The 26453-nt window shown below is 43.2% G+C and overlaps 1 protein-coding gene across 4 annotated transcripts; it reads right to left on the reverse strand.

Annotated features, from left to right (window-relative positions):
- Positions 1-72: 72 nt before the first annotated feature.
- On the reverse strand, positions 73-25404 carry IL2RA (interleukin 2 receptor subunit alpha). Of its 4 annotated transcripts, none has more exons than XM_080577400.1 (8): positions 22437-25404; positions 11382-11567; positions 11054-11158; positions 10512-10748; positions 9785-9826; positions 8769-8816; positions 7775-7835; positions 73-1355 (listed from the first exon to the last, which is right to left on the reverse strand). In XM_080577400.1, the coding sequence occupies exons 1-7, from the start codon at positions 22495-22497 to the stop codon at positions 7792-7794; spliced, it is 723 nt and encodes a 240-aa protein (XP_080433526.1). In that variant the 5' UTR covers positions 22498-25404; the 3' UTR covers positions 73-1355; positions 7775-7791. The 4 variants fall into 4 exon arrangements, with proteins under 4 accessions (XP_080433526.1, XP_080433525.1, XP_080433524.1 ...); XM_080577399.1 differs by lacking the exon at positions 73-1355 and adding an exon at positions 1366-1830; XM_080577398.1 differs by lacking the exon at positions 73-1355 and having other exon boundaries at positions 4505-7835; positions 22437-25402.
- Between the last annotated feature and the right edge of the window lie 1049 nt (positions 25405-26453).

Consider the following 26453-nt stretch of genomic DNA (forward strand, 5'->3'; position numbering starts at 1 on the left):
ACTTAAGCAGCAATAACAACTCACTTTTTGCCAGCTGTGTTGCTCAGTGAGGTAGGAGAGTATCTGTGGAGGACAAAGTCAGGAGGAAAGTCAGGAGGAAAGCCACACTCATATTTTGCCCTTTCCTGATAGTCCCGTGTGGTCCCAGGTCCCCTGCCCGAATATTTCAAATCATTAGAAACTACTGATGGGGTGAAACTGCCGCTGCTATTTCAGGTTGAGGGAGCCCAGCAGCCCCCTCTGCGGTTACTCATGGGCCTCCTCTGACTCTTTCACCCCACCTCCTCGTGCCTGAAAACTGCACTCATCCTCACCGCTCCAGCCACCCCCGCTTTCCAGGCCCTGCTGGAATCCCCCCGGCTCCCCATGGCCTGGCCACCCCCTGACTCACACCTCCACCAGCTCCCTGGCTCTCCTCCCCAGGACCGTTTCCCCCGACGGTACCCAGAAATGCCCTCCCCTCCTCTGCGAGCACATGAAATGCATGGGAAGCCAAAGAAGTAAATGAATCAGCTTGGAGGCTGTCTTCCAGCAGATATCAAGGGCGAGCTGAGCAGAGGGCTGCCCCAGCCCCAAGGTCCCCAGCTCCTGGACCAGCTTCTGGGCAGCTTTCTTCTGGGGTTTCCTCTGGTTTCTGCTGATCCTGAATATGGATGGGGCATAGGGACAGAGCCCAAAGCTGCTCCGTGAGCCGTGCGTGTGCCTGCTGGGAAGATGCAGCCCCCCTGAGCTGGGAAGGTAACGTCACAGCTTGCTCTGCTCTGTGTCCATCTGTCTGTGGGGGGAGATCTGGGTGCCAGCGGGACTTTGGATCTGAAGGAAGAAGTGGTTATTAGTGGGGGCTGGAGGGGGATGCTTTGAGCTCAGAGCTATTGCTGGTTGCATCACCTGCTGGGGCATCTGAAGGGGCACACAGCTGTGCCAGCAGCTTCACCCAGAGGTCCTGCCACTGCCTCTAGGTGTTACCCATCCCATAAAACAAGCAAATAAATGAACAAAAAAGCCTAGCATTTAATTTCTTGTTCAGCCTGGAAACACACTCATCACATTGCATGTCTTTGAGAAACCCCTCTCGCCAACGGAGGACCAAGTGTCCTTCCGAGGCCGCCTCTCCATGTACATGCAGTGGCCGACCAAGCACAAGACAGGCTGGCAGCAGGACTAAGGTGCAGAAGCAACTTTCCTTCAAATTCCCGGCATCACTTACTATTTCTGGCATTGCCACGGGCTTCCTGTGCGGTCTAGATCGAGGCATTACCCCGCGCAGGGATGGCTGGGTTGCAAACACCCCCGTACGGCGTGGGTGGAGGAAGGAGAGCAGACAGCAGCACGATGAGCAGGCTGCTTTGTCGTGCCTGCACCAGAAAAAGGGTGAATTAGCAGGTGAGGAGCTCAGAGGTGGGGCATCTCAGCTGCTTCTGTTGCCTACACCCTCATGCCACAAGGTGGCTGGGCTTTCATGACAGCAGGCACAACTCGTGCCTTGCTCCCTCCCACATTAAATCAGGTTAACGATGCTTTTGTTCCTCGTGAAGATCTGAGGGGTTCCAGGCTGCAGGTGCTGCTCTCCTGGCGGTTCAGGAGATCTGTGGGCACAGGAGACAGTTCTGCCCCTACACAAACCTGGCTAGAGCTGAGCCTTGTCCCCATCCAGGAACCATTTGAAAGGGTCCTGCTAGGTTTTTAGCACACTGAGGACTGGTGGAAGATGTTTTCTCCCCACCTTTGGGAAGAGGCAACCAGGAGGTACCAAGGCAAGACAGGAGAGGTCTTCCCATGGCACCTGGGGTCTCTGAGCATCTCCAATCCTAGGCCCCTATTGTTGAACATCTAAAAGAAAAAAAAAAATGGATGGTGGATCTTTGCATTTTTATAGCATCTTCTGTCTGATCTTTGGTAGCTTTACTTGAGTCAAAGGGCTAAAGCATGGCTGGCAATTCCTACAGCAAAACCTAGCATTGGATAAGGAGTGTCCTGAGTATAAGGACTAAAGGCTTGAGACAGCTAAGTCTGACGAAAGCTTATAAAAGAGGAGTGGCACAATGAAAATGACTGGGTCCCTGGATATATTTTCATAGAGGTAGCACAAGTGTAGATCAGGAAAACATCTGAGAGATCAGCCATAAACTGGGCTTGGAGGAAACCTTCAGCAGGAAGGAAAATTGAGAAGGAATTATCATTTTTTAACTGCCGAAAAAAGAGAAGAGGAAAAAAAAGCTGAAAGGCTTTGTGCTGTGTCTGTATGATTCTGCACAACACTCAGGATATTTGCTGAAAATGATTTTTTTAGCATGTCATGATGATATCAGTGAGAGCAATATATTCAGGTCTCCTACTATGAAGTAAAGTTTGCTTTCTAAGTATCACATTGGCAGGTGAAGTATTTATAATGTAAGTTTGCACCCTGTTTCTGACAAATTGCACAATGGCATCTCTTTCAGCAGTTATGTTAGTTGAGTCTAGTCTTATCCTGAGTAACCTGCTCATATTTTCTTAGTTCAGTAAATGAAGACTTGTTTTAACAAATTGCTACTTGCATAAATGGTAAATAATAATTTAATTCTGAGGCTCTGAGATCTCATTCTGAATGTATGGAGCACTGGACTTGGACTGAGGCTGATTTATGAAGTTTCCCATCCATAAAATGAAAACAGAAGAATTATCTTTCTTTTACTGTGCACAGTGTCCTAAGGCTAAAACAGATAGCATAAAAACCTTCATTTTTATTACTTTCCTCATATGCTGTGCTTAATCAGAACTTTGTTGAGGATAGGGGGAGTTTCAGCAGTATAAAAACAATAAAAATTAGAGGAGTGAGAAACCTTTGGTTTTGAGCACAGAGAGCTGGAAAACAGGACTACTCGTGCACAGGAAATTTTGTCATTTCAAAAAGTGGTTTCAATCTGAATCAGCAAAACCCCAAGAAGTTTCCAAATTCCCCTTGAAATGGAAATTCTGAGAATTTTGACCTGGAAACGCTGAAGCAGGGTGTTTCTGATACCCTCCTCCTGCCCTAGACCCGCTGGGCGAAAGCAACTTTCTTGTCAGCTTGCAGCAGCAACTCGACCAGCTTCCCTGAGGACGTGGGAGGCTTCCCGGGGACACCAATGGTGCCACCTCCCCGGGAGGCTCTCCAGTGTCACTAGGCTCTGAACATTGCTCTGGGAGCCCTCATCCCAGCAGGACTTCTTGGGCATTTCACAGCTGGGTCTTAGCACACAACTTGTGCGTGCAGCAGGTAGAGCAGGTGGTTGAAAGGCTCTGTTAGGATAAATGGGGGAAGGTGTAGGGTGTTGGCAGGATAGAAGATCCAGTTTTGGGTCTTGCAAGAGGTTCAAACAATTTATGCAGAAGCATTAGCCTTACAGCAGCGCTGCTCTGCCCTGCAGCCATGGGCTGCATCCTACAGGGACCTACCCCTGGTTGGGGCAACACCACTGGGGGCTCCGCACTGAAAGGGCCGTATTTAGTATGGGTGTTAAAAATAAAATCTAGCTAGGGGATGTCTTCCCTGAATGCCTCCTGCAGAAAGGCTGGAGGAGAAAAGAGAGAATTCGAAACCTGGAGTTGACTGATGGAACCGGCGCTTGCTGAGTCCTCAAGTCTTTGCTCGTACGCCTTCATAGCCCCCAGGTGAGCACGTATTTGCCCTACCACACTGTTATTCCTACAGAAAATATAAAAATCTAGAAAGAGTGGGTGGCTGAAGTGTTAAGACTGTGACTGAGAGGCGGATCTGTACTGTTTCATTGCCTCCTTGCACTCTCAGTCTTGCCTTGCATCTTCTCAGTTGTCTATGATATGGGCCATTTTTGGCCACTGAACAGTACCTGTGCATAAGGTCCCTAGCTCCTGTTGTTTTATAATAGTAATTTATTATTATTACATAACATAATATTTATTATAATAATAATTTATTTGTCACTGCAACCAAAAAAAAATCACACTTTAAATGTAAACTTTAGAAATTATTCTGCCTTAGGGTGGTAGGCAATGTTTTTAATTAGGTTTCTTCGCTGATACATTTACACAGGTGAGTAACAGGTTCCGAAAGTCTTGATGACTTTGGGACTGGGATTCGGCTCAGTCTCTGACACCCCTGGGTGTCTTGGGTCCTGGCAGATTTCTACATTTAGGCAAGAAGATCAAACAGTAGGTGTTTCCATGTGAGCTACTGTCTAAGCCCCCAGTAGAGTCAATGGAGATCTAGCTGATGCTGTCCATAGGGGCTGGAAAACTATTCTGCCTGGTTGAATATCTGCATTTAATAGCTGAATCTCTCTAGACTCCTCTTATCTCCACCGTGATGGGATAAGCTCACATGGAGACATCCATATGAAGTCCATATACACTGAAACATTTCAATGTACAAGATAGCTTTTCTGCTGCAGACTTCAGGAAAAAAAAAAGTTTTCTGGCACTTGGGTATATATAGCATACAAGTAATGGAAAAAAAAATTAGAATTTTCAAAGTCTAGATCAACAACAAGAAGGACAAGCTGCCTTTCAAACATCCAGAACAATTTATTCTTACAGTTTATTAGTCATTCCACATTGAGAAAATCAAAGTTTACAGAATATAAATATCAAAAACAAATATGTAAATTTGTAAAACAAAGAAGAGTGGCCATGGAGCAAACACGACAATTATGGTGCCCCTTTGGCCACGGCTTCTTCCAGTGGCAGAGTTTTGCTACCAGGCTAGATCCTATTGATTTCCACATATTCTGTGTGTTGTGTTGAAGGATCAAGACTCAAATACAACCATTTCCCCAGAGGGTCAGCGAGCCCTACCAGGAGGTATAGCTCAGTACAGCTCAGCTGAGAGTTATAGTTTTCTGATCAAGTACACGTACAGCTCCCATGCTGGAGATCACCTGGGTTCAGACTCTATACAAATGTTAATAGCTAACAAAATGAAATCCCATAATAGTTTTCCAGTCTGTATCCTGCTATTGCTTACAGGTCCCATACCAGCAACATGACTCTCTTAATTTACAGGAAACAAAGGCAAAATATAGAGAGAGAGGCCATGAGCCAGCTGGCTAGGGAAAGTAGAATAAAGCACTGGGGCAGTGGGAGATGAGACTCGTTATCTGCTTCACTGGATAACCATGTGCATGCTAGAAGCAGATGAAATATTAGCCTTCTCCAGTCAAATGCCATGAGTGGGACAAGCCAGGCCAGCCTAACCGCAGTGCTTAACGGAGTTATGTTAACAGTAACTAATGTGCATTAACCTAATGAAGCACAAGCGCTAGTACCGCTGCTCGCAGACTTCGGAGCAGCTGACAGGTTTGGAAACCTATCATCTATTGCATAAATACAGGTTGTTTTTTGCTCCCATACAAAATAACAGCATAAAGTTAGACCATTACATATCCATCTGTATAAAGATACATATTATGAATTAGTCTTATTCCAGCAGGAATAAAATAAAATAAAATAAAACAACAACAACAGCAAAAAACATGGAAAGTGTAAATATCAAAGCTATGGAGTAAGAGTAACTCAGGCATGGATAGTATAAATATCAAGGCTATGATATGAGAGTAACTCAACAGGAATACAAACCAGTAAAACAATGACACACATTTTATCACAAAACAGAAAATTACACTAACATTCTATACCTCCTGAACTATAAGGAAAGGATTCATCCCATTTGGTTTTTGACATATACCATGTAAGCATCTATAGGTAATCTGATAAATATGGGCATCATTTAGAGTCAGTGAAGGAAAACCCATGCCTTAAACCAGTGAGTCATTTGGCCTATATACATATACATATGTATATATGTGTAAAGCTACGTACATATATAGACAGAGCTATATATATACATGTACATGTGTATGTGTATATATTGCAGTACATGTGTATATATAAAGCAGTGTATATGTGTGAATATATTTGACATTAATAAATATATGCATATATATATAGGCAACATGATGATCCCCTAAAGGACTTGTTCCTTCCCATTGTCTGTCTCAGGCATAGCTGCCTACATTTTGTCAGATGAACACCATCCTCCCAGGCAAAACATAGCTAAAAAGAGGCAGAAGACTATTCAGACCTCATAAATTCCCAATAACGTAAGTACATGTCAAGTATTGCATATGCTGAAGTTGTGCTTGAATCTGTCCTCAGATGCCTTTATGCTAGGCTCTTTGGTGCTCTGCAGCTACAAAAGGCGTAGACAAATTATCTGCTGCCACAATCTGCAGCATCCTTCTCTGATCTGGGATAAGAGTAGGATAGGATAGGATAGGATAGGATAGGATAGGATAGGATAGGATAGGATAGGATAGGATAGGATAGGATAGGATAGGATAGGATAGGATAGGATAGGATAGGATAGGATGGGATGGGATGGGATGGGATGGGATGGGATGGGATGGGATGGGATGGGATAGCTGAATAGAATAGGATAGGATAGGATAGGATAGGATAGGATAGGATAGGATAGGATAGGATAGGATAGGATAGGATAGGATAGGATAGAATAATCACTAAATACAGCATGAATGTAATAATGTAGTAACTGTTGTGGAGATAGTTTGCAATAATTGGAAGAGGGGAGCAATGACAAACACATGTGCATACTGAACCACAAAGGAGTCCAGTAAGATGCAACCCGGTTCTTCTGCAGCAAGGCATTGATTTCACAAGCTTAGATCTGAATGCCACAATTCCCTGGAAAGTTATCACCACAGCTGAGAAAAGGCAGGTTTTCTATGGCTTCTTCTATATTTACGGGGAAAAATCATCCAGCACTTTCTGCAGAAGACACCACTTAGGATCTCAATTACCCTTTCTTTTGGGATCAGCTATTTCAGCACTTGCTCCACCACAGGGCCAATGAAATGTAGAACTTTCTTGGTAATTATTCTCCTATCATATTCTCAGAAACCCCACAGTGGCCCAGGCAATCTGCACCATGGTTAACCATCTTCGCTAACACAAGTTTCAAAGCGTTGTCTACACTTTCTATGGCTTTATCCTATCATGAACAGGCAAAAAGCACTGCTGGTGGTTACACAAAGTTCCTCCCCCTGCCTTGTAGAGAAAGATCCCCATTCAGCAGATAAGCAGAGCCCATTAATCATTAGTGAAGAACATGAGGAGAAAATGGGATGAGGATTAGCAAAGAAAGAGGAGAAAAAGAGAACTCCCAAGTGTGAAATTGGGACATTTTGGATTAACAAGGCTGGGGAGCCTGTGAGCAGGAGTAGTCTTTATGCATCTCAATGTAGTAACAGAAAGAGCGAGGAGGCCAGACTGAAATAAGTCTGAAGTACAAAGTTGTCATGATATGACTGAGAAATCAGGGGGATGAAGGAAGAAGAATTACGTGGTGGTGGTGGCAGATGCTCCACCAGACTTCCCACAGATCAGCCGGAGAGAAAAAGGCTGATTGCGTAATCTATCTGAAACCAACATATTTGCATAATTAACCTTAATTTCCTCACGGGATTCATTTTCCACCCATTATTTGAACTGTCATTCTCAGTTCCACAATGGCTGGGACAAAGCAGTTTTAGGCACGCTTTTTGATTTCAAAAGCTCTGATTCCTCCTTTTCTTGTACGAGCATTTAACAGCTGAACCAGACAACCCAAAATCCAGGGTCATTTATTTAATACCACAGAAGGCATTCAGAAATCCAAGCAGTGCAATAATGAGATGGCTGATCTGGCTGATGGCTCTTCCAGTACAAGGGATTTATTTTTTTTTAAGATTTCATATTTTCCCGGTTCCTCCCCACTTACCATCTCTGCTTGGCGAGTCACACAAAGACAGCAGAATGGGTAAGCAGAATGAAAAAGATAGCTGTAAAAACACAAAATCAGCACAAAGTCAGCACCTGGAGTTATCTGTAATGCTCCACGGGGATTACTGCAGTTACCCCAACTGGAAAAAACAAAGGATAGGACTGGGAGAGGATCTTATCCTGTTCTTATGTCCAGAGGCAGCAGATCCCCCCCAGTGCCCCATTGCTTTGCTCCCTGGGGCAAAAAGGACCCAGCCAGAGGGGACCTGGACAACCAGAGAGCAACCACAGCCAAATAACCAGGGGCTGCTGATGCTGCAGTCTCTGGCATAGTTTGCAGTACTTCTCTTTCCCTTCCTTTATCACACTCCATTATTCCTCCTTATTATAATGTGCTCTACGGCTGTCAGCAGACTCCAGCTGGAATCAAGAGCCCTTGTACGAAGTCTTGAGCATGTGCACAGTAAGAGCTGATTTCTATTTTAGCAGCTAATGATTGAATGGGAGATGGGGAAGGGGGAGAAGAAAGTCATTTCAGACTGATCTAAACGCATCAGTTTAGCTGTAAGCAAATATTTTATTTTCCCATCCTCTTTCACTCCTTCGAAAATGTGTAAGAAACACATCATTTAAATATTTACATTTTCTTCCTTTTCTCCAGTGGAAGTTACTCACTGAATTCACATTACATTTCAGAGGAAGAATTTGAAAATTACTTCATTTTAAAACTAGATTTTTGGTCAACCTATTTTTTTTTTTCTTCTCTTATATGACTTTAAAAACTGCTACATAGAAAGCTGAAGTGCTTAAACAGTCTCTACACTTTCTTTCCTGACATCTCACCCGATCCATGGACATAGATGTGTCTTGCAGTACATTTATTAGCTCTTATACCAGAGATGGACCTCTTCGATAGAACAGCAAATTGAAAGGCAAAGTAACTGCTCTGGGGGACAGGGTGAGGTCTGAGCTCAATTAATAAAATGGCATACCTGTCACTGGCAGTATCATAGAAGAGGAAAAGGATGGATGAGCTGAACCTACGAAGAGAGAGAAATTCTTGATGTCGCATTGATTTGCTCTTTTGGCGAAGAGCCAGCTCGTTCCAGCATCAAAGCAGTGATGAGGGCAGACTCAGGCTAGGTCTGACAGCGTTGCCTCTGCACAGCAGACTTAATAATTGTCATGTTTGTTTTCTGACCGTTTATACATGTTTCCAGCCTGGATATCAACATATCTGCCAAACTGATTATCTGCCAAAGGTGGGCATGAAGTGGCTGTATCTTCCAGGGAATGGGATCCAGCTAGGATCTTTATTTCATATGAGACTGGGAAGAACGACTTTCAAGGTGCCAAGCAAGTAATTGGAAACGTGCTTCAAACAGGATCTCATTTTTCCAACAAATGGAACCTAAAACTTCTCCAGTGCAAGAAATACACTGAATTTCTCCCTTATCCTGAGAAGGAAGCTCTGAACTTTAGTTCAGTATGAGGTATCATCAGGTTTTTGACAAGAGGTTCTGTTAGAGTGGTATCTTGATAAACGTTTCTATGCTGAATGCTGCGGGGAGAACTGAGAAAGGGGAGAATATTCCTTATCTAGCCTCATTAAAGGCATTATGTTTTAACAAAGGGGACTACAACATTTTGGGGGAATACAGTTCTGGTGCACTAATTAGAAAGAATGACCTTGTTCAGGCTTGAATGTGCATTTGCAAGAAATTGGAATTACTGTTCAGTTGAATTAAAGGATTAAAGGCCAAAACAGCCTAATTCATCATCCAGAGTCATTTGTTTTTCATAAAACTAATTTAAAAGTTTCAAATATTTATAATCTCTGACTTTTCAATAGGTTGTGTCCTTTTCTGGGACTGGCACGCTGATGGGTTATTTCCATTGTAGCAAGAAGTTCCTTCATCCTGATAGCACTACACAAATTTATGAATGGAAAAAAAATGACTGTCTTGATGGAGGAGGAAAGACCAAACAACAGCTGTGACTACCATACCTGAAACACACTGAACTGGATGCTGTAGGAAAACAGGCAGATCTATAAAGAAGGGGAGAAAATCCTGGGTTAATACCGAATCAGCATGTCCAGTGAGACAGGTGATTCATTCCTACAGTCAGAGCACCAACAAGGCAACAATGGCCAAGTGGCTCCCAAGAGGTGCAAAGGGGCTTGCCCACACATCCCTGTTCCACCACATGGCCTTCTACAAGTCACAAGGGCTGGTGTTTGTCTCAGCTACCATTATGCACATGTGGCCCCTGAAATAGTCATCTGGGTTCTGTTACAGTCACTGGGGAGAAGTAAATCTTTCTAGGGTGCCATTCATCTAAAACCTTGAGCAATTTTGAGAGATGCTTAGATGTACCTTTTGGAGTACCTTACTGTGAAGTGAGGATAGATGATCTCATCTGCTAGGAGCAAGGAGAAAAGAGAAAGGCTTATTCTACTATTTTCTTCCCAATATATGACTATCTGCTCCCAGATTTGTGCTTCCTTTTGCAATATTGCAGTTAGCATGAGAAGACGCAAAGACCAAGCAGGAGGCAGCGGTATCCTCCCAGTAGATGTCATCTCCATCAGTACTGGAGTTTTGCAGTCACCGATCTCTCCACCCTGAGCCCCAAGCAGGTCGTTCCTTAGGACCCATGTGCTGAGTTGGTGGGGTGTGGCCCCTCCGTGAACAGGTCATCACACTGATGTGATGCCAAAGCAAAAACCTCACCTGGCTCAGTAACGGGTGACAGCCACTCGTCCCTAATGCTGCTGTCATTGGTACATCGCATGTTGAGGGGTGTCCAGATGGTTTTTCCGTTCACCTTCTTGCACGTGCGTGTGCCAGAGACAGGAGGTCGCTTATCGTAACCGGCCTGGCATTTGAAATATAATACTTGCCCCACGGAATAATCTTTGTCCATTTTTAAAGAGGCATGTGGAATAGTCTTGGGTGTACCACAAAAACCTGGGAAATCACAAGGCAGCACGCGGTTAGACAGATATATCTGACCTACTGCTTTTGTTTCTGAATCAACGTGATTTGTGTTCATACAAAATGTAGTCAAGTAGGGTGCACCAAGCTTTCCTAGCTCTTTGTGAGAGTATAAAGAAGTAATTTGCTTACACCTGTTCAGCCAAGATGGTATTAGAGCAATTTCTTATTTCTCTTTGGCTATAAAATATAATTAAAAATTGCTCATCTTCATTCTTATACTGCTTCCATGGAAATCAGTGGGAGAAGTGGTACAAAAGGAACAGGCTTTAACTTACCTGGAATGTTTTCTTGCTTTGGAGGTGCAGGGCTCTGTGTTTTTCTCGTCTCCTGTGTAAAATTTAACTCCACCGTGGGAGCATTTGACAACAAAATTTTCTCATCTGTGAGAGAAGATATATTTGTTGAATTACAACGGGATAAATAGCAGAGCTAAGCCTGAGCACCCAAACTTTTACAGGCAGGACAGACCTGTTGTAACTTTTAATTTCCACTGATAAGCACAAAAGGTCATTTGTTAGAGCAATGCCCTGATGCATCTTACACTGACTAACTCATTGGAAAAACACCACTGCAAGTGCAGAGAAAGGTCAAGTAATCACTTACCAATGCATTCAAATTCCCTGTAGACCCAAGAAACAGTCCCCGATATATTCCGACACCGAATTCCCGAGTACTGCCCACTTCTCCTCCTGTAGCCGTCATCACATACATAATACAGTTTGGTATCCACTGGATATGTTTCAGCAGCAACGTCAGCAAATTCAGTCCTTGGAAGAGGTGGGCATTTTCCTGCAAACAAAAAAACCTCTGAATCACAGCAGCCTATACACGTACTTTACTCACCACGGACTTCCAGTATCTCTCTGTGTTATCAATACCAGATCATTGACAGAGCTCCATTAGGTGCCTGGAGCCTAATTCTGCTCCCAGTAAGAGAGATGAAGTTGTAGAGGTGGAAGAAAGCATTTTCAAGAGGTTCACCTAAGCTGGCTAATGGAAATTAAATCCAGGCTGGCAAGAAAATCATCCGTGTGAAATGCAATTCAAGCTGTCACCCCCAGCGAGTTCTGCATTAGTGCTTTTATACCTGGGAACCTATGGGACTGTGAGGTTGAAGTTGGATAGGGAATGCCTATCGCATACAGGTTTCCCTAGAAAGAGCTCTCCAAGTGCAGAGCTACCTCTTGGGCTGCTGTCGGGCTCAAGGTGAGACAGGACAGCACTCCTGGAGAAGAAACATACCTTGTGGGAGGTTTGAAAGTCACCCACGTGCAGCGCGGGTGCACAGCCATGAGGTGATGGCACCACACAACGTGCACAGCCAGGCCTCTCTGCAGCCCTGCCTGGCTGTTCTGGAAGGGAACCTAGGGTCAGCTGAGTCAACATGCAATGCAAATCCAGCTTCCTCCCTCTCCTCTTCCTCCTAATGAAGGACTGCTTCCTCGTGGGAGGTGTTGAGGGATGAAACTGGGTGTCATGAAGGGAATGTGAGGGCTGCAGAGCTTTGCTTTTGATTGTTTCCATGTCAAGGAGAGACTCTGATTGTCTGTTGAAACTATTAGTTATTTTAAGTGCATGGCTTTGTGCATTTATCATCATCATCATCATTTTAAAGCAATCCCTCCCTCCAAAGCCTTATTCACATTGGAGTTAGCTCCTCCCATTGATTTTACAAGTATGGATTTGTGCAGGACACAGAAAATCCTGGCCTTGGGAATCTCCACCCAGTAACAAAACCCTCACTTGTCTACAACTTTTACGTAGGAGGCACTGACCCAGTGTCCTTGTGTTTCCTCTAGAGGAGAAAGGATGCTGGAGCCAGGATGTGCTGCAGCAGCTGTTGGGAGCCACCAGGCAGATCTGCCTGCTCCTGCCCCAGCTGCCCGAAGCAGGCTGTTGAGCCCTGTCTTTCTGCACCCAGCAGCTGGGCGGCATGCAACACTACCCAAAATTTCTTAATGAAGCTGCAGACGATCATATCGTAGAACTGCTGCCTGCACCAGAGTGTGTAGCCCTGAATCTATGGAGTGAAGCTTAATAAGCAAAACTAAGTCATTAAAAGTTGGGATCATCTACAAGCAAACACTGGGAAGGAGATTACACTCTCAGTTCTGTCTGAGCACACCAAAGAGCAGCTTACTGTGAAATAAGTTTGCAAACCTAAATATAACTTGTCCCCAAACAAGGATGTTAAGTGCTGTGTCATCAGCAAATTGCATCTAAATATACTTCTCAATCAGTTGGAAATGAATTTAGATCATTTCAGTGCACTTGAAAAGCCCACAGAAGTTGATCTGCAGACCCAGAAGATGATAAAGGCGCTGCTTAATGATTATTTAAGGTTTAAAGGCTGAGAAATTTGAAAATAAAACACATTGGCTGCATTGGGTCTGATGCTCAGTATCTTTGGGTGCATGACCCATGGCCCTTTATGCTTATGCATAATAGTAACAGCTATTATGAGTAAAATGTCTTAGTCACTGTGTCTTCGCATTTTCTGCAGCCATAATTAATGCACCCTTGGCAACCGGCAAGAATGACTGCTAAAGGGCCTTGAATTCCTGCTCGTTGTTCATTTGGCATCTGCCCTTGACTCCCAAAGTGCCTTCCTGAAACAAAGCCATGCTGACAGCAAACCAATCAGTGTTTCCCAGGCCCAGTCCTGCAATGCCCTTTTCTTTCAGAGCCATCCATCATTTTCTCCCTTTGATATTTTCTGCCCTTTTTTGCTTTTCATTATCCTGCCACTTGGTAAAAGTCACAAAGTGCGAAGAAGGCCACAATCAAAAGTATTGTGAGTGGTTTAACAGCCAAGCTGCGTAAGGACTATTTTAATCCCCTTGCATCTTTGTGTTATCAAAGGATTTGCTTCATAAACGACATCAGACTGTGGCTTCGAGTGAAGCTACTGCACCCGAAATAGTTAACCACATGGTTTACCACAGACTGTCAGGGTGATTAAAATTAAAGAGTTATCAGATGAGCAGCAAGTTGAGAGCATGTACTCTCACTTTCCCTGTAAGCTAAATGCATGCTTCCCTCAAGACTTCAAAAGCCTCTTTGAAGCAGATTGCAGATCTGAATCTCAGCACAAGGCACACAGACCTACAATTCTTTAGTCTCTTCTTAAGAAAACCCACAGCATCTAGCCTACTCATCATGAAGGGCAACTATTGTTTTAATCAATGATCAAATGAAGTTGGGGTTCTTCTGAACTTGCAGGCGTCGGATAAGGGTTGTGCAGAAATGGTGCGCGGGCAGCAGGCAGCGAGCAATGCCCGACTTCCACTCTGGCTGGTGCTCATGTATCAACACATGCAAGTTGCAGCTGGATCTCATGCAAAACTCCTAGGACCTAGCCTTTTCGTTTCATCCACATCACTCAAATTCTCACCTTCTCACTTGTAAACCACTGCAGTATCTTCTTTGGCTTTTGCAAGCACATTCCTGCCTCTCTGATCCAGAAAGCATTTGGAAAGATGAATTTCCTGGGCCTTATCTTGACCATTCTGGACTTCTGGCTTCCCTCTGTTGGCTTCCAGTGCTTCACTGTCATGTCATATGTTTTGCTTCCATTTCCAAGAGCCTTCTCCTTATCAACAATCACACCCTTTCAAACCATTGACTTCTCATGTTAGACCTCCTCACCCATGTGTTTGATATTGAAGTCATCAGCTCTGGGGCTTATTGTAGAACCAGTCCTCACAGTGGGAGGAACCTTGCATGAATATGGACATGTCAAGATATCCACTGCCATTATTCCTCTTCATTGTCTTTAAGTATCCTATATGTCTTCAAAGGTGTTTTTCTTTCAGTGGTCTTCTACACCTCTTTCAATAACAGTCGCTGCCCAGTGCGATGATCAGTATTACTTCTGTACATTCTTGCCTCATTTTTGGGTCCTAAACTTTCTGTGTTTGACAGTTATTGGCATCATGCCTACCCCAAATGAGCCCTAGCTATCAGCCAGGACTCCAGACATTGTGGCAGTAGATGCGATGAAAATTCATGATAATGACTACACACTCCATGAAGTCTGTCTAAGACTGGAAACTATAGTTTGGCCACCAAAACCCATAAAAGCTCCCAGTACTTTGACATTTAGCTGCTTCACAGGCTCAAGCTAATTTACATGTTCAAACTCCCATGAAGGAAGATTATGTATCCCCCAAATCTGCAGGGGATGTAGGTGGTGGCATATAGGTGTGCAAGGGTGTTTCATGGCATTAGATGTCTTGGGGTAGTGTGGGAAGAGTGTGCAGAGAAGAAGGAGACGGGGTGAGGTCTGGATCATATTGCCTACACATAACAGTCTCTGGCATCCACCACCCCAGAACTTCAGTCTTTGTGCCCAAGGAAATTGGATGGTTTGTCCCTAAAAGACTGCAGTGTGGGTGACAGAAGAGCCAACAGATGGGAAGAAGCCAGGGAACTGTGGAATGGTAGTGCAGATTTACTCCTTGACTAGATTTCTGACTTTTACATTTTTTAAGGGAGGTGAATTTTAATTTTATTGCTGTTTTGCACCTAGATGGGAACTAATGTTAATTTGTTTGAATTGCTGTGGTAAGAAAATATAGGTCTTATAAAGGGCCAGCACACCTAGGAGTCACCAGCCTCAGAGCCTCTGGTGGCCCAGTTTTCCATGGCCCAGCTTTCCTCCCACTTGTGCATTCCTCCACATCTGCTCCAGGACTACACTCCTGCCGGAGTCAGTTTAAAAGCCACTACCATCCCATAGCACTAGTGGTTCAACGCCCTCACAACACTTTCAGAAGTCCTCTTGGTGGTTTTGTTTGCCTCCTCACTTTCCTTTACCACATCCTTTACTTCCTCACCCCCATGACAAAGTGCTGGGTGCCCCTATTTCCTTCTCTTTTGATCCTGATGTCCCATCTCCTCTTTCCTTCATTTGCAAGCTTCATCACTCCCCCCTTACCATTTTCATCTCCTCCCCACCAAAACTGCCAGATGACTCTAAGTTAACACTTAGAGGTACTACCTAACTATTCTCTTATTCCAGCTGGGATTCCTCATTTCTCCACATATTAACGGGATTTTGATGTCTGCAGCGTTCCTGGAAGTTTTGTATCTGATTTGAAATATTATCATACAGTGGACGGAAACTTGTAAATTCAGATGACTGATATCTGTGAAACATAAAATGTACAAAGTAGCTACTGCACCTTTTGGTGTGCTCCCCAAAATTAAGTTTGATAAGACCTGCAAGCCAACTACTTCGCATATCAGCCACAATATAGGTGGGATTCCTGCTATTACTGCTTAAGGAAAGGTCTCCAGTGCTATTTCAAATGTCTTAGGGCATCTGGGACCTCCACATAAGCTGTTGGATATCACAAAAAAGCTACTGGAGGCCAGTGCCAGGCAGAATATCCTGACATGCCTGCACTTTGGCACACAAACCACGCACTGTTTTTTTGTGAGTTCATTGTCATGTGCTAAATAAAGCTTAACTGCCTTTGGTGACCAAGGCATAGTTAAAAATTAAATCACTGTAACTCAGTCATTAAGCAAGGAACATAGACATCAAGGTGAGACTGGGTTGTTAATCAAAATTAGGGAAGATAAACCCCACTCTGTGGGACTGGAGAGCTTTTCATGACATGCAAAATAGCCACTAAGACCTGATGGCACTAGTGATAGAAGTCTTTCTTTCAATGCTCTGATCAATTCAGAAACTCAGTAAATTACTTGCTGCGGATCTATCTTTCCCAGTCATCCCTATGAGTTTACCACTGCTTTCTATCCCTACAGGTTAGGCACTAATCTTTTGGCTACCCTCAGCACCTAATGCCATTATGTAGGCTCAGAGGAAAGAAAACCGCTAGCTAAATCACCATTAATTCCTCTAGCACTATGTTTTTTTTTCCCCTGAGATTTCCCAACCAAAGTTATTACTGACCCAATATAAAACTTTGCTGACAGCAGACGTGCTGGTGGTATTAGGATTTTTGAAGCTCATCTGTGTTTTTGCCTTCTGAGTTGGCAGAGCTGTGTTAGATAAGGCATCAGAACAACACCTTCCGTACAGAACAGGAGGATGGGGAAATTTCTAGCAGGTATTTTTAGTTATTTGGTAAACACAGGCAATGAGTCATGCCATGGCGACCTAAACTCAGAATTTCCTCTGTCATGTGGATTTGTGTCACTGGCACTGACATTATTCTGATGTAAAGTTAAAACAGCAAGATGTAAAAACAGGGCAATTTTCCCTTAAACACAAAGGTGGTATGAAGGGATCGGTAGGAAACTTGCTGTTTGAAGATCTAGATAGAAGCTAGAAGCAGAACCAGGCAGTTCACACACCTGCCAGTTCAGAGATGAAGACAGCCTTTCCCCAGAGACGCCAAGAAATCAAACCATGTCAAAATGAAGAGATTTCCCCAGATGTGCCTGAAAAGCTAATTCAGCCCTGGGGGTTCATGCCGCCTGAAACTCTGTGCTCTCTAAATAGAGCATATCTCTTGAAGATGAAACTGATATGGGTGAACAGAAGGAATTGATACCAGCAACTGGACTGAAATGGTAATGAACTTTTTCTAACTTCAAGACTTTTTCCCAAAGGGCCTGATAACAAGCTAGCTATAACTCTGCCTGCTTCTTTCCCATCTGATTAATGTCATTTATGGTCTAGGTGGATTTGTAGGGGGGCAATAGATTAGAGCTGCAAGGCTGAGCTGCAAACCTGATGTTTATGAAAATTTGCCTGCAAGATTTCGTTATCTATACTGTAGATTGCACAGAGATTATTTTATGAATTCATCTTAGTAGTAATGAGTCTGCAGTTTAAGGGACAGAAATGCATTGCAGATGAAATATCAGGCACAAGATTTAATGCAGACAGTGACGGAGAAGAGACCAGCCCTACAGGGCAGGAGATGGGTTTCAGTATTCCTAATGTCCTGCTCTAAGGACCAGGCAATTCAATGTCTGTTGAGTGTGTTGGTTCTAGAACATGTTTCTGTTGAAAAGACATGAGAATGGAGAACGAGTTGGCAAGATGTCTTTTTTTAACACTTTGTAGGTGCATGGAAAATTAGGTTTGGGAGAAATGCACCTCTCTCATCTCTTGGCTTGATGATGCTAACCAGCTGTTTGCCATTAACCTAGGCAGTGGAATCTTTTTTTTTTTTTTTCTTTTTTAAATCAGAATTTTTCCATAAACTGCAAGGCTAGAGTTCATTTCTCAATGGACTAAGCTTTCTCATGCTCAGAGGTAGTTCACAATCAAAATTTATTTTCAGGAACCTGCTTTCTTAGCTCCCTCTGTAAGGACTAGAGCTGGACAGATGTCTCTGGAGGACACTAGACATCTAGCTTACATTTTCCAATGCCATGCCTACAGGTGCTTCTCACTTTTTGTTGGCTGCAGTGGTGATTGAACAGTCTTATGTGCTTGGATTGGGAATTAGCATGGGTTAGCCAGTGCACTGATTTCATTTTAAAGCTCAGCTGTTGTGAGTTCCCAGCAGAGCAGCCCGAAAAGTTTGTGGCATCTTCTGCTGACCCAGATGCTCTTCTGAACATCTGCCTTCCCTCTTCCTAAACAGCTATCCCCATGCACCCCAACTCTCAGCTGTTGTGAGGCATAGACTGATGAGTGTCACCCAGCAGACATTTCAATTCCCCTGTAGTCACTAGAAAGAGACTTACAGGATGTGACTCATTGCACCCTTATCTCCAATCTAGTAGATGAACTGCGCCCTAAAAGAACTATTTTATCTTCCCCGGCTATGAAGGGGGTCCACGTGTCCTCCTCGCTGGAGACTTTGATGGTGCAGGTGGCTGAAGCTAAGTGGGATGAAATCTCACAGCTGGCAGGGAGGCTGGGCAGGGGACTTGGACTGCAAAGGTGGAATTGGAAGAGGGAAAGTTAGGAAAGAGGGAGCGTGTTTCACAAGGGAGGGAAAGGGAGGAAAACTAGCCCAAACAATGTGCACTGAATAGAAAATGTATGAATCAGAGAATGAGCAACCTCTGTTTTTCTTATTCTGTTGTTTCCGGGTGTTTATAACTTTTGATCTAAGGTAAAGCCACAGAGCTCAAACCCTTTAAAGGCACCCACTACACATAGTAGGGCAGGAGAACACGGTGTCTGGTTTTGAAAATATCATTTGTGAAAGCCTTGTTTTGGTGACACTTGGTTTTTGAATAGATTTAGCTACGTTTTTTCCTTAAGTCTGTGAGTTCAGTAACATTGGCTCTTAGGTATTTCATCTAAATGAAAGAATACATTACTGAGAAAGAAAATTGGCTTTTTAAGCAGCAGCAGACATTCAGAATCTTTGGCTGGAACTTTCTCAGCCTTTACTTTTGCTGGGTTGGAAGGGCTATTATCCTCTGAAAATAATTGAACTGGAGGACAAGCATGTGTCCCAGTCTGAACAAAGTGGTCTGGTGGGAATCTTGACTTCTAATGTATCTTAAGGTCTCATTTCATTTATGACCTTAGCATGGAACTGGTCATTGAGCATATTGCTGGAGCTCTCACGAGGGGGATGGAAATTATTTGTCATTGTTCATGATTTTTCTGACCTTATAAGCATGAAATATTTTGCCAACTAAAGAGAGATGTCTATTCTTTGTCTGGGGGGTTGCGTTTTAGAAAGGGAGAACATAAAGGAAAAGCAGGAGATGACAATGCTGCTACTGCTGCAGGGATGAGGAACAGGGAATCGACCAAAGAAAGTCATGAAAAGACTTTGGCAGTGTGAGTTTTGGAGAAGTGTTGGAGGAGATGATGAGAAGGGTTGGTAAACCAGGTGGGGAAACTTCCAGTATTCAGGACCCGGTTCAGAAGATGGAAAATGACACAGAAAACATCCAAAAGCTTGGACTTGAAAACGCAGTTAGTGTAACAGGAAAGAGAAAGGATTCAGCTGGACATCAGGGAAGAAAGCAGAGGGCCCAAAATCATGGTACAATGAAGAAATAGTGAACAAAGTTAAAGGCAGTGGTTTTCCAAAGGTAGTGGCTAAGGAGTGGATTTTTTACCATGATAAAAGGGAGTCATAAAATCATACAGAATCAGAGAATCATTTATGTTGGAAAAGACCCTTAAGATCAAACCAAAAGGGAAGGACGTATGGGGACATATATAGGGAGAAGATTTCTCTGTCTCAGGGAAGAAGCAGATACTGCAGGATCTCTGTCCACAACATTGGCTTTTCCTTAGCACAATCACAATTTTAACAATTTAAAACCTCTTTTATTTCACTGAAGCTCTATGTTGGGCACTTTGCTGCTGAAGACCACCATAACTGGAAGGTTTATATAGGTATTTGCTCTCTATTTGACCTTACAAGAAACACTTGTATGTGTTTGACAACTTTAATTTATTCTGCATTGCATTTCAAATCCATGGGAGCGAGCACTAATATGCAAGTATAATGGGAAAGAAATTCCTCTCATTTAAATGACTGAGATCTGGTACCAATCTTGTGTGAACAAAATTCAGTTGAATGAAATTCTTTCCTTTGTGAGTTTTAATCCTTTCCAGGTTTGACTTGCAAATCTATTCAGTGTATTCCTGTAAGATGAATACCAAGATGGAAAGGTCGTAGGAGCACAGTCCAGCTTTTATTTTGTATTTGACCCTCACCTAGCATACTTCAAGCCTCATCCATGCCTACAGCATCTAGGCACTGCTGCCGTGCAGGGTAAATGAGATAAATGTGATGCTCTTCAAGAGAAAATCTAATTTTCTCTTTTCCTCTTTAGCACTAAGATGTAGTTTAATTTACTAAATGAATAATCCGTAGTTTCCCCAGATTCATATAATAGGAGCTTACTCTCTGCAAAGTACTTTGAGACCCATCAGTGAAACTGCTGTGTAAAACAAAGGCTTTTTATTTTCTTTTTACCCTCATGATATTTATTCTTGATAGCTCTTTTTGACAGAAACCCTCTTGCAAACAACAGCTACGGCAAGATCTATTTACAAAACTGAACTTGTGATACTGGGAAGAGCTGAAAAGAATAAGGCAAAATAACACGAGTAACATTGTATGTGTTGGGATTAGAGAGTCCTAGCTGATTTTTGACCAGCTTGACCTAGCCTCTTTCCCTTTTCTTTGCTCATATCTGTTCCCAAATCTTCTTGTTCAACCCCATAAGGAATAAAAGCAACAGATCTAGCAGCCACGATACTTCAGGCATCTCTACAATAAAAAAAAGTCATAAATTGGTATAAAGGGCAGTTTTTCTACATTATTGTGCTATTTGCAGGAAGAAATTTATATTTGTGTAAAACACTATGTTTAAACATTGGGAGAGGCATTCAAAATAAGTACAAGAAGCTGAGGAAAGAAGAGCTTAGTGGTACAGTAAAGAACGCAATGCTATGCATTTATTCATTCATCAGAGAATTAAATCATATCAAATTGCATAAAATGCAACTACTTAGCACCTCTCAATTTTATTTTTTTTTTCCAAAAAACAGAAAGATTTCTGATAAATGAGACTTGCCAGCAAGAACTCTCACAATGTGTCCCGGGCAGAGTAATACAGAAAGCGTGATATAGGGGACCTGACTCATCCCAGAACCGATCCTATTTACATATCTCTGGCAGAACGTCTCGAGCCGTGCTCTTGCACACAGCACTTAAACATTGGCTGTGGGCACTGGCACTTCATTTGGCAATCAAAATACCCCACGATGGAAAAGGTGTGGAGCTCACAGGCAAAAGTATTTAACCAGAAAAAAAAATCACCTGGGCGTCAAATATTTTTTAAGGTATTTCCTGTGTTCATGGGTAGAGATGGTTGGTTATAAGCATCCCAGCCATCCCTAGAGGTGCCCCGACCGTAGTAAAATATGCAGCCCTGGTAGAGATGATCCCTTGGTAGTTAAAATATCAGTGTATCCATGATCCTGCCTTAGGCTGTGTCTGCTCATACCTCTGAACCCAGACATCACCAGCAGGTACAGAGGGAAATACCACATTTATCCTGAGGGTTTAAGTAGTATCCCTCTGAACAAAGCAGTTTAAGTGCAAGCACTCTAAAATATCACCCCATTTCTTAATGCACACGCCTGTCACAACAGATAAGCCAAATATAAGCAGTATTACAACGTATATATGTGTATAAACGTGTATATGTGTATAAAACTGCAGTGAATGCTGAATGAATTACCTGCCTCTGTTTGCAATTTACAGGCGCTACTGGTTGGGAGGTGTGGCTGAGCGGTTATTTGGTATCTCTACTACCTGTAGCAAAATGGATGGCACCTTTTAACTAATAGCACGGCTATCAATTTTGCCTGCAGAAGCACTGACATTTCAGTGTCTATTTTTATATTTCCTAAAGTTACATGCAAAATGGAAAAAAACAAATTCAAAGAGCTACCTAAGGCGCCCAAGGTGTCTTTGATCTGCCCACTGTTCCAGTGATGGGTTGGAGGATACATGCATTACTCAGACAAAAAAATATCCTGTACTGCTCTGGATTGTCTCCGGTTGCTGGTTTGTGGGCACAAAACCCATTTCTCTCGTTTCCTTAGACTAAAAAATTCCTTAAGCTCTTAACATCTTTCCTTACCTGAAAGGAGCCAGGATGTTGCGAACATCCTCCGGCAGCCACCACAAAAAAGAAAATCACATTTTCCCTCCCCAAAAAGCAGAAATAGTCATTTACCTGCCCTGTTTCCCTTGACGGATCCAAACAAGAGCCACATCAAAAGGCACTTGAGCTCCATGGGACTTGTTCACATCTTTTCTCTGCAACTCCGAGGATGATGAAGAGTTTCTCAGAAGCGATGGGCTGCTGTTGGCTGACCCAACGAGCTGTCTACTGCATGGTTAGACCTATGGGCAGAGCCACCCTGCGTGCGCAGCAAGGACTTTGCTCTCTGGTCAACAAATTGTCGTTCCACTGACTGGCGCCGCCAGAGACAATAAAGGCTGCCGTCTCTTCTGCTTTTATCCAGGAAATCAAACTTAATGCTCGGCGTCGCAGAGCGTGCTCTTGTGTGTAGGAAGTGGTTTGACACATCAGAGCTACTGACTCCAGAGCTGTTCCACTGCAGCTGAGGTCAGTAGAAGAGGGAAAGATTTTAGAGGGTTTGTGCAGCCACTCAACCCCAAATCTGTGGCGGGACAGGCATCTGAGAAGGACCTTCGCTGTAGGATAGCTGTCTGGTGTATGACAACGGACATCAGGCACCATCTGTGTGCTCTGCCTCTGAAGAAAAAGGTCCCAGGAGATGTTGCTCTGGCTTTTTAGAAGACTTTATCTGCTTCTGATTAGCCCCGCTCCATTTGTGTTTCGGTATGCCCGTCTGCAGTTTCTCTGGGGGACAGCTGGACTGAAGGATGGGAGGTTTGACCCAAAAAATCTATTAGGATGGAGCTGGCAGGTTTGGAAATGGCTTCTCTTGTTCCTAAATTGTCTGGGTTTCAGATTCAGTGGAACTGGTTCTTCTGAATGTTAATAGAAAAGTGGAAAAGATGAAGGAAATATTGTGCTTTAACTCTGTGTAGTTTCTCTACAGCCATTTCCACAGAAATTATCATCAGTTAGTACCTTGAGAATTGGTTGAGATAAAGTACAGAAAAATGGATTTAAACTATCCATGGTATTTTCTCCTGATGCGGACAGAACAACCTGTAAAATGTACTACTTATAATGTACTTAATATACTATCCATGTTAAATATCAGTTTGCCATTTTCATGAAAGCTTTTTTGGGGGGTTACTGATGCAGGTGACCCTCTTGGAGGGTTTGGTAGCAATGGGGCTTTGGCTGAGGATTACTGCCCAAAGCCAATTGCAACAAGTCACAGAGAACAAGTGAGACTTCTGGAGCAACTGCTGTGGGTAAAATGCCCTGTTCACCATTCTCTGTAAATGCTGGCTGCTTTTATATCAGTACTGAGGGCACTTTTACCAAATCATCTCCCATAATTAATAGGATAAGAGGAAACAATCATGCCAAAGCTCACAGAAGGACTTGGAGAGATTTGCTCTTGAAACATCTGTCCGACAGTCATAGATCCCAATTTCTCACCTATTTCCAAGATGCCCAGAGATGTGAAACTGCATGTGCAGAACCACAGCCGTCTGGGTCGTACAGCACTGAGAGAAATCCCAGACTTTTTCTCACAGTTTGTCCTTCCCCTACTAAATATGTGGTGTTTTCCCAGGAGGTGCAGGGCTTAACTCCCCAATTTCTCCTTCTATTTCTTGCCTGGTTAAACTACCGAATTTCTTGGCTACTTGCATGATGGAGAGAGAGATGGGGGGCCAGGTCTGCAGTCTTTCCCCTCCATCTGCATCCCTCAGTTTTGATTGCAGATGCAGGTTCTCCACTAGCTGCATTTTTCCTTTGGTTGGAAAAGGTCCTTTTTGGAAGGTGAGCTAAGAGCTCTTGCATGCAACCATTTACTTTCAAGCAGCAAATCTCAGTGTAGGTGGATAATAGCCGCTACGTTTTTATTAGAAACGGTGAGTTTTTCTCCTAGCAAGAGCACGCTATGTACACTCAGCTGTACTGGAAGGAACGGTGACCCCAGGTGGCTAATTGCTACAAGCACAGTTTGCATGAGAAAGACCTGTAACTCGGCGTTTAGACATTTTAAAGGTCAGAAAAAACGGTTACTGCTTGTGAGAGCAATTAGTTAGGTCAGCTTTGTGAAATGGGTCAGCTTGCTGAGCGGTTCCGGGAAAAACCAGCACTGCTTCTGCTAGCAAAAGGTATTCAGCTGACCCAAAGCAGAGCTGGGTGCAGAAAGGGGAGGGTGAGAACAGAGAGACTGAGCGAGGGGTAAAGTTATCAGAAAAAAAAAACACAGGGGTTTATGACAAAAAAAGAGAAATCAGCTTTATAATTTTGATGATTAGCAACAGAAGTGTGTGGCAATAAAGGAGAGGAGGTGCTGAAAAGCTCAGAAGTGTTGGAGTCCTGGATAATGATGGAGAAAACCAGGAATATCTTGAGCATCCAGGAAGGTGCGGAGGCAAAAGAAGATGCTGGTGTCTCTGCTGCTTGTTGAATTTTCTCCCAGTGATCACCAGGGGTTTGCTGCCCAACAAGTGTTCTCTTACAGCAGAGGGCTGGGAAAAAATTAGGATTTCACATGGCCCAGGTCACACAGAGAAGTGAGGATGGCAAGCCAAGACTTTGAAGATTATTTGTATATTTAAACAATGCCACAAGACCAAGCAAGATGCAGAAAAGGAGTTGCCAGAGGGTAAAACACAGACCCAGCACCAGCCTTCCCCAGGTCTATGTTTAATGAGGGTTTTTCAAAATTCCTTTAAAATGCTTTTAAAAATCTGACCATGTGAACTCCTTTGGTCTGATGCTCTGAACAGCAGAGGTTGTAAGTGCATCTGTGCATCTGATGCAGTTTTATCTGGTGGAAAATAGCAGAATCATTCAGAAACTGGGGAGAAAACAGAAATTCATAGGGGTCTGTATCAAGATCTCCCAAGAGTCATGTTTCCTATACTTCACCATCACAAATAAAACAGATTAGCACTAAGTTTTCAGTTGTTCCTTGCTTATTTTATAAAGCCCCTGATGTTGCAAACAAGAACAAGTCAGTTTAAAGAAAAAACAGCACTACAATCTTTTTGCAACCCTGTCCAGTTTAAATATCTTTAATAAATATCCACATAACTCACTAGGATAAGCAATCTTTTTGCTTTCTTTCTTTAATTCGACTTTTCTGATGTCAATCACTCTTGCCTAAGCCCTCTCTTGAAGGGAATAACTCTTCACACGGACCTCGCCAGGGTGTGGGGTGTTCTAAAAGCTGCATGCTGTTGATTGCTTATATCTTCCTTGAAATTACGGTGATAGTGGTAGTTAAATCACAGTATTTATCTTTTTACTTGGGAGGAAATGTACTGGGAACCTAACCTAGGCATGGGATGCTGTGCTCCCCTTTACTGAACAGCTGCAGCTCGGATAGGTAGGCTTTGCACTTAGATAGACCACTCTTGGCTTCCTTTGCAGATTACTTAGAGGACTGTGGTTAGTATTTTCAAGAAAAGTCATTAAAGATGCCATGATAAAACCCTTTCTTCAAGAGTGGCCTCACAGTGTTGCCTAGATCAGCTCCAGTCTCTTCTTTTTTTTCAGTCACTCTTCTTTTCTGGCCCAAATCCTTTCCACAATGGAAAAGACATATGCAAATATATTTTTTCCTCTACCATCACCTCAAGGTATGAATATTTTCTCTCCTCGATCTGGAGGATGCTCAGTGCAGAGAGAAGCTTTAGGACACAGGAATCTAAAAAAGTACCTGCTGTCAGCTGTTTCAGATTTGCAGAACTTGATCAGATGTGTGGATGTGTTCACAGGGATGACAAAATTCACTTTTGGCACAAGGGGCCTTCCCATACATGTCAGCAGCATCCAGTTGTGCTACAGAACAGAAATATGGGGAAATCCTGGTTATGCCACATGCCAGAAATGATCATCAGATTTTTTTTCCTCAAACCTATATATTTGTAGTGAACAAATTGTTCGTAACTGCTTTTTATTTCCCAGAATGGTGAGACAGAGCTGACACATGGCATACAAATTTAGCACCTTAAATAGAGCATATCTGACAAGGTCAACAGAGGCTCAACCAGAGACTCTGGTTATAGTCAAGAGAGAATTACATTGTCCAAACAGTTGTCAAATTTCCCCCTTGAGTCAATG

The sequence above is a fragment of the Anser brachyrhynchus genome (genome assembly GCF_964034855.1).
Source record: "Anser brachyrhynchus genome assembly, chromosome: 1".
Lineage (NCBI taxonomy): Eukaryota > Metazoa > Chordata > Aves > Anseriformes > Anatidae > Anser > Anser brachyrhynchus.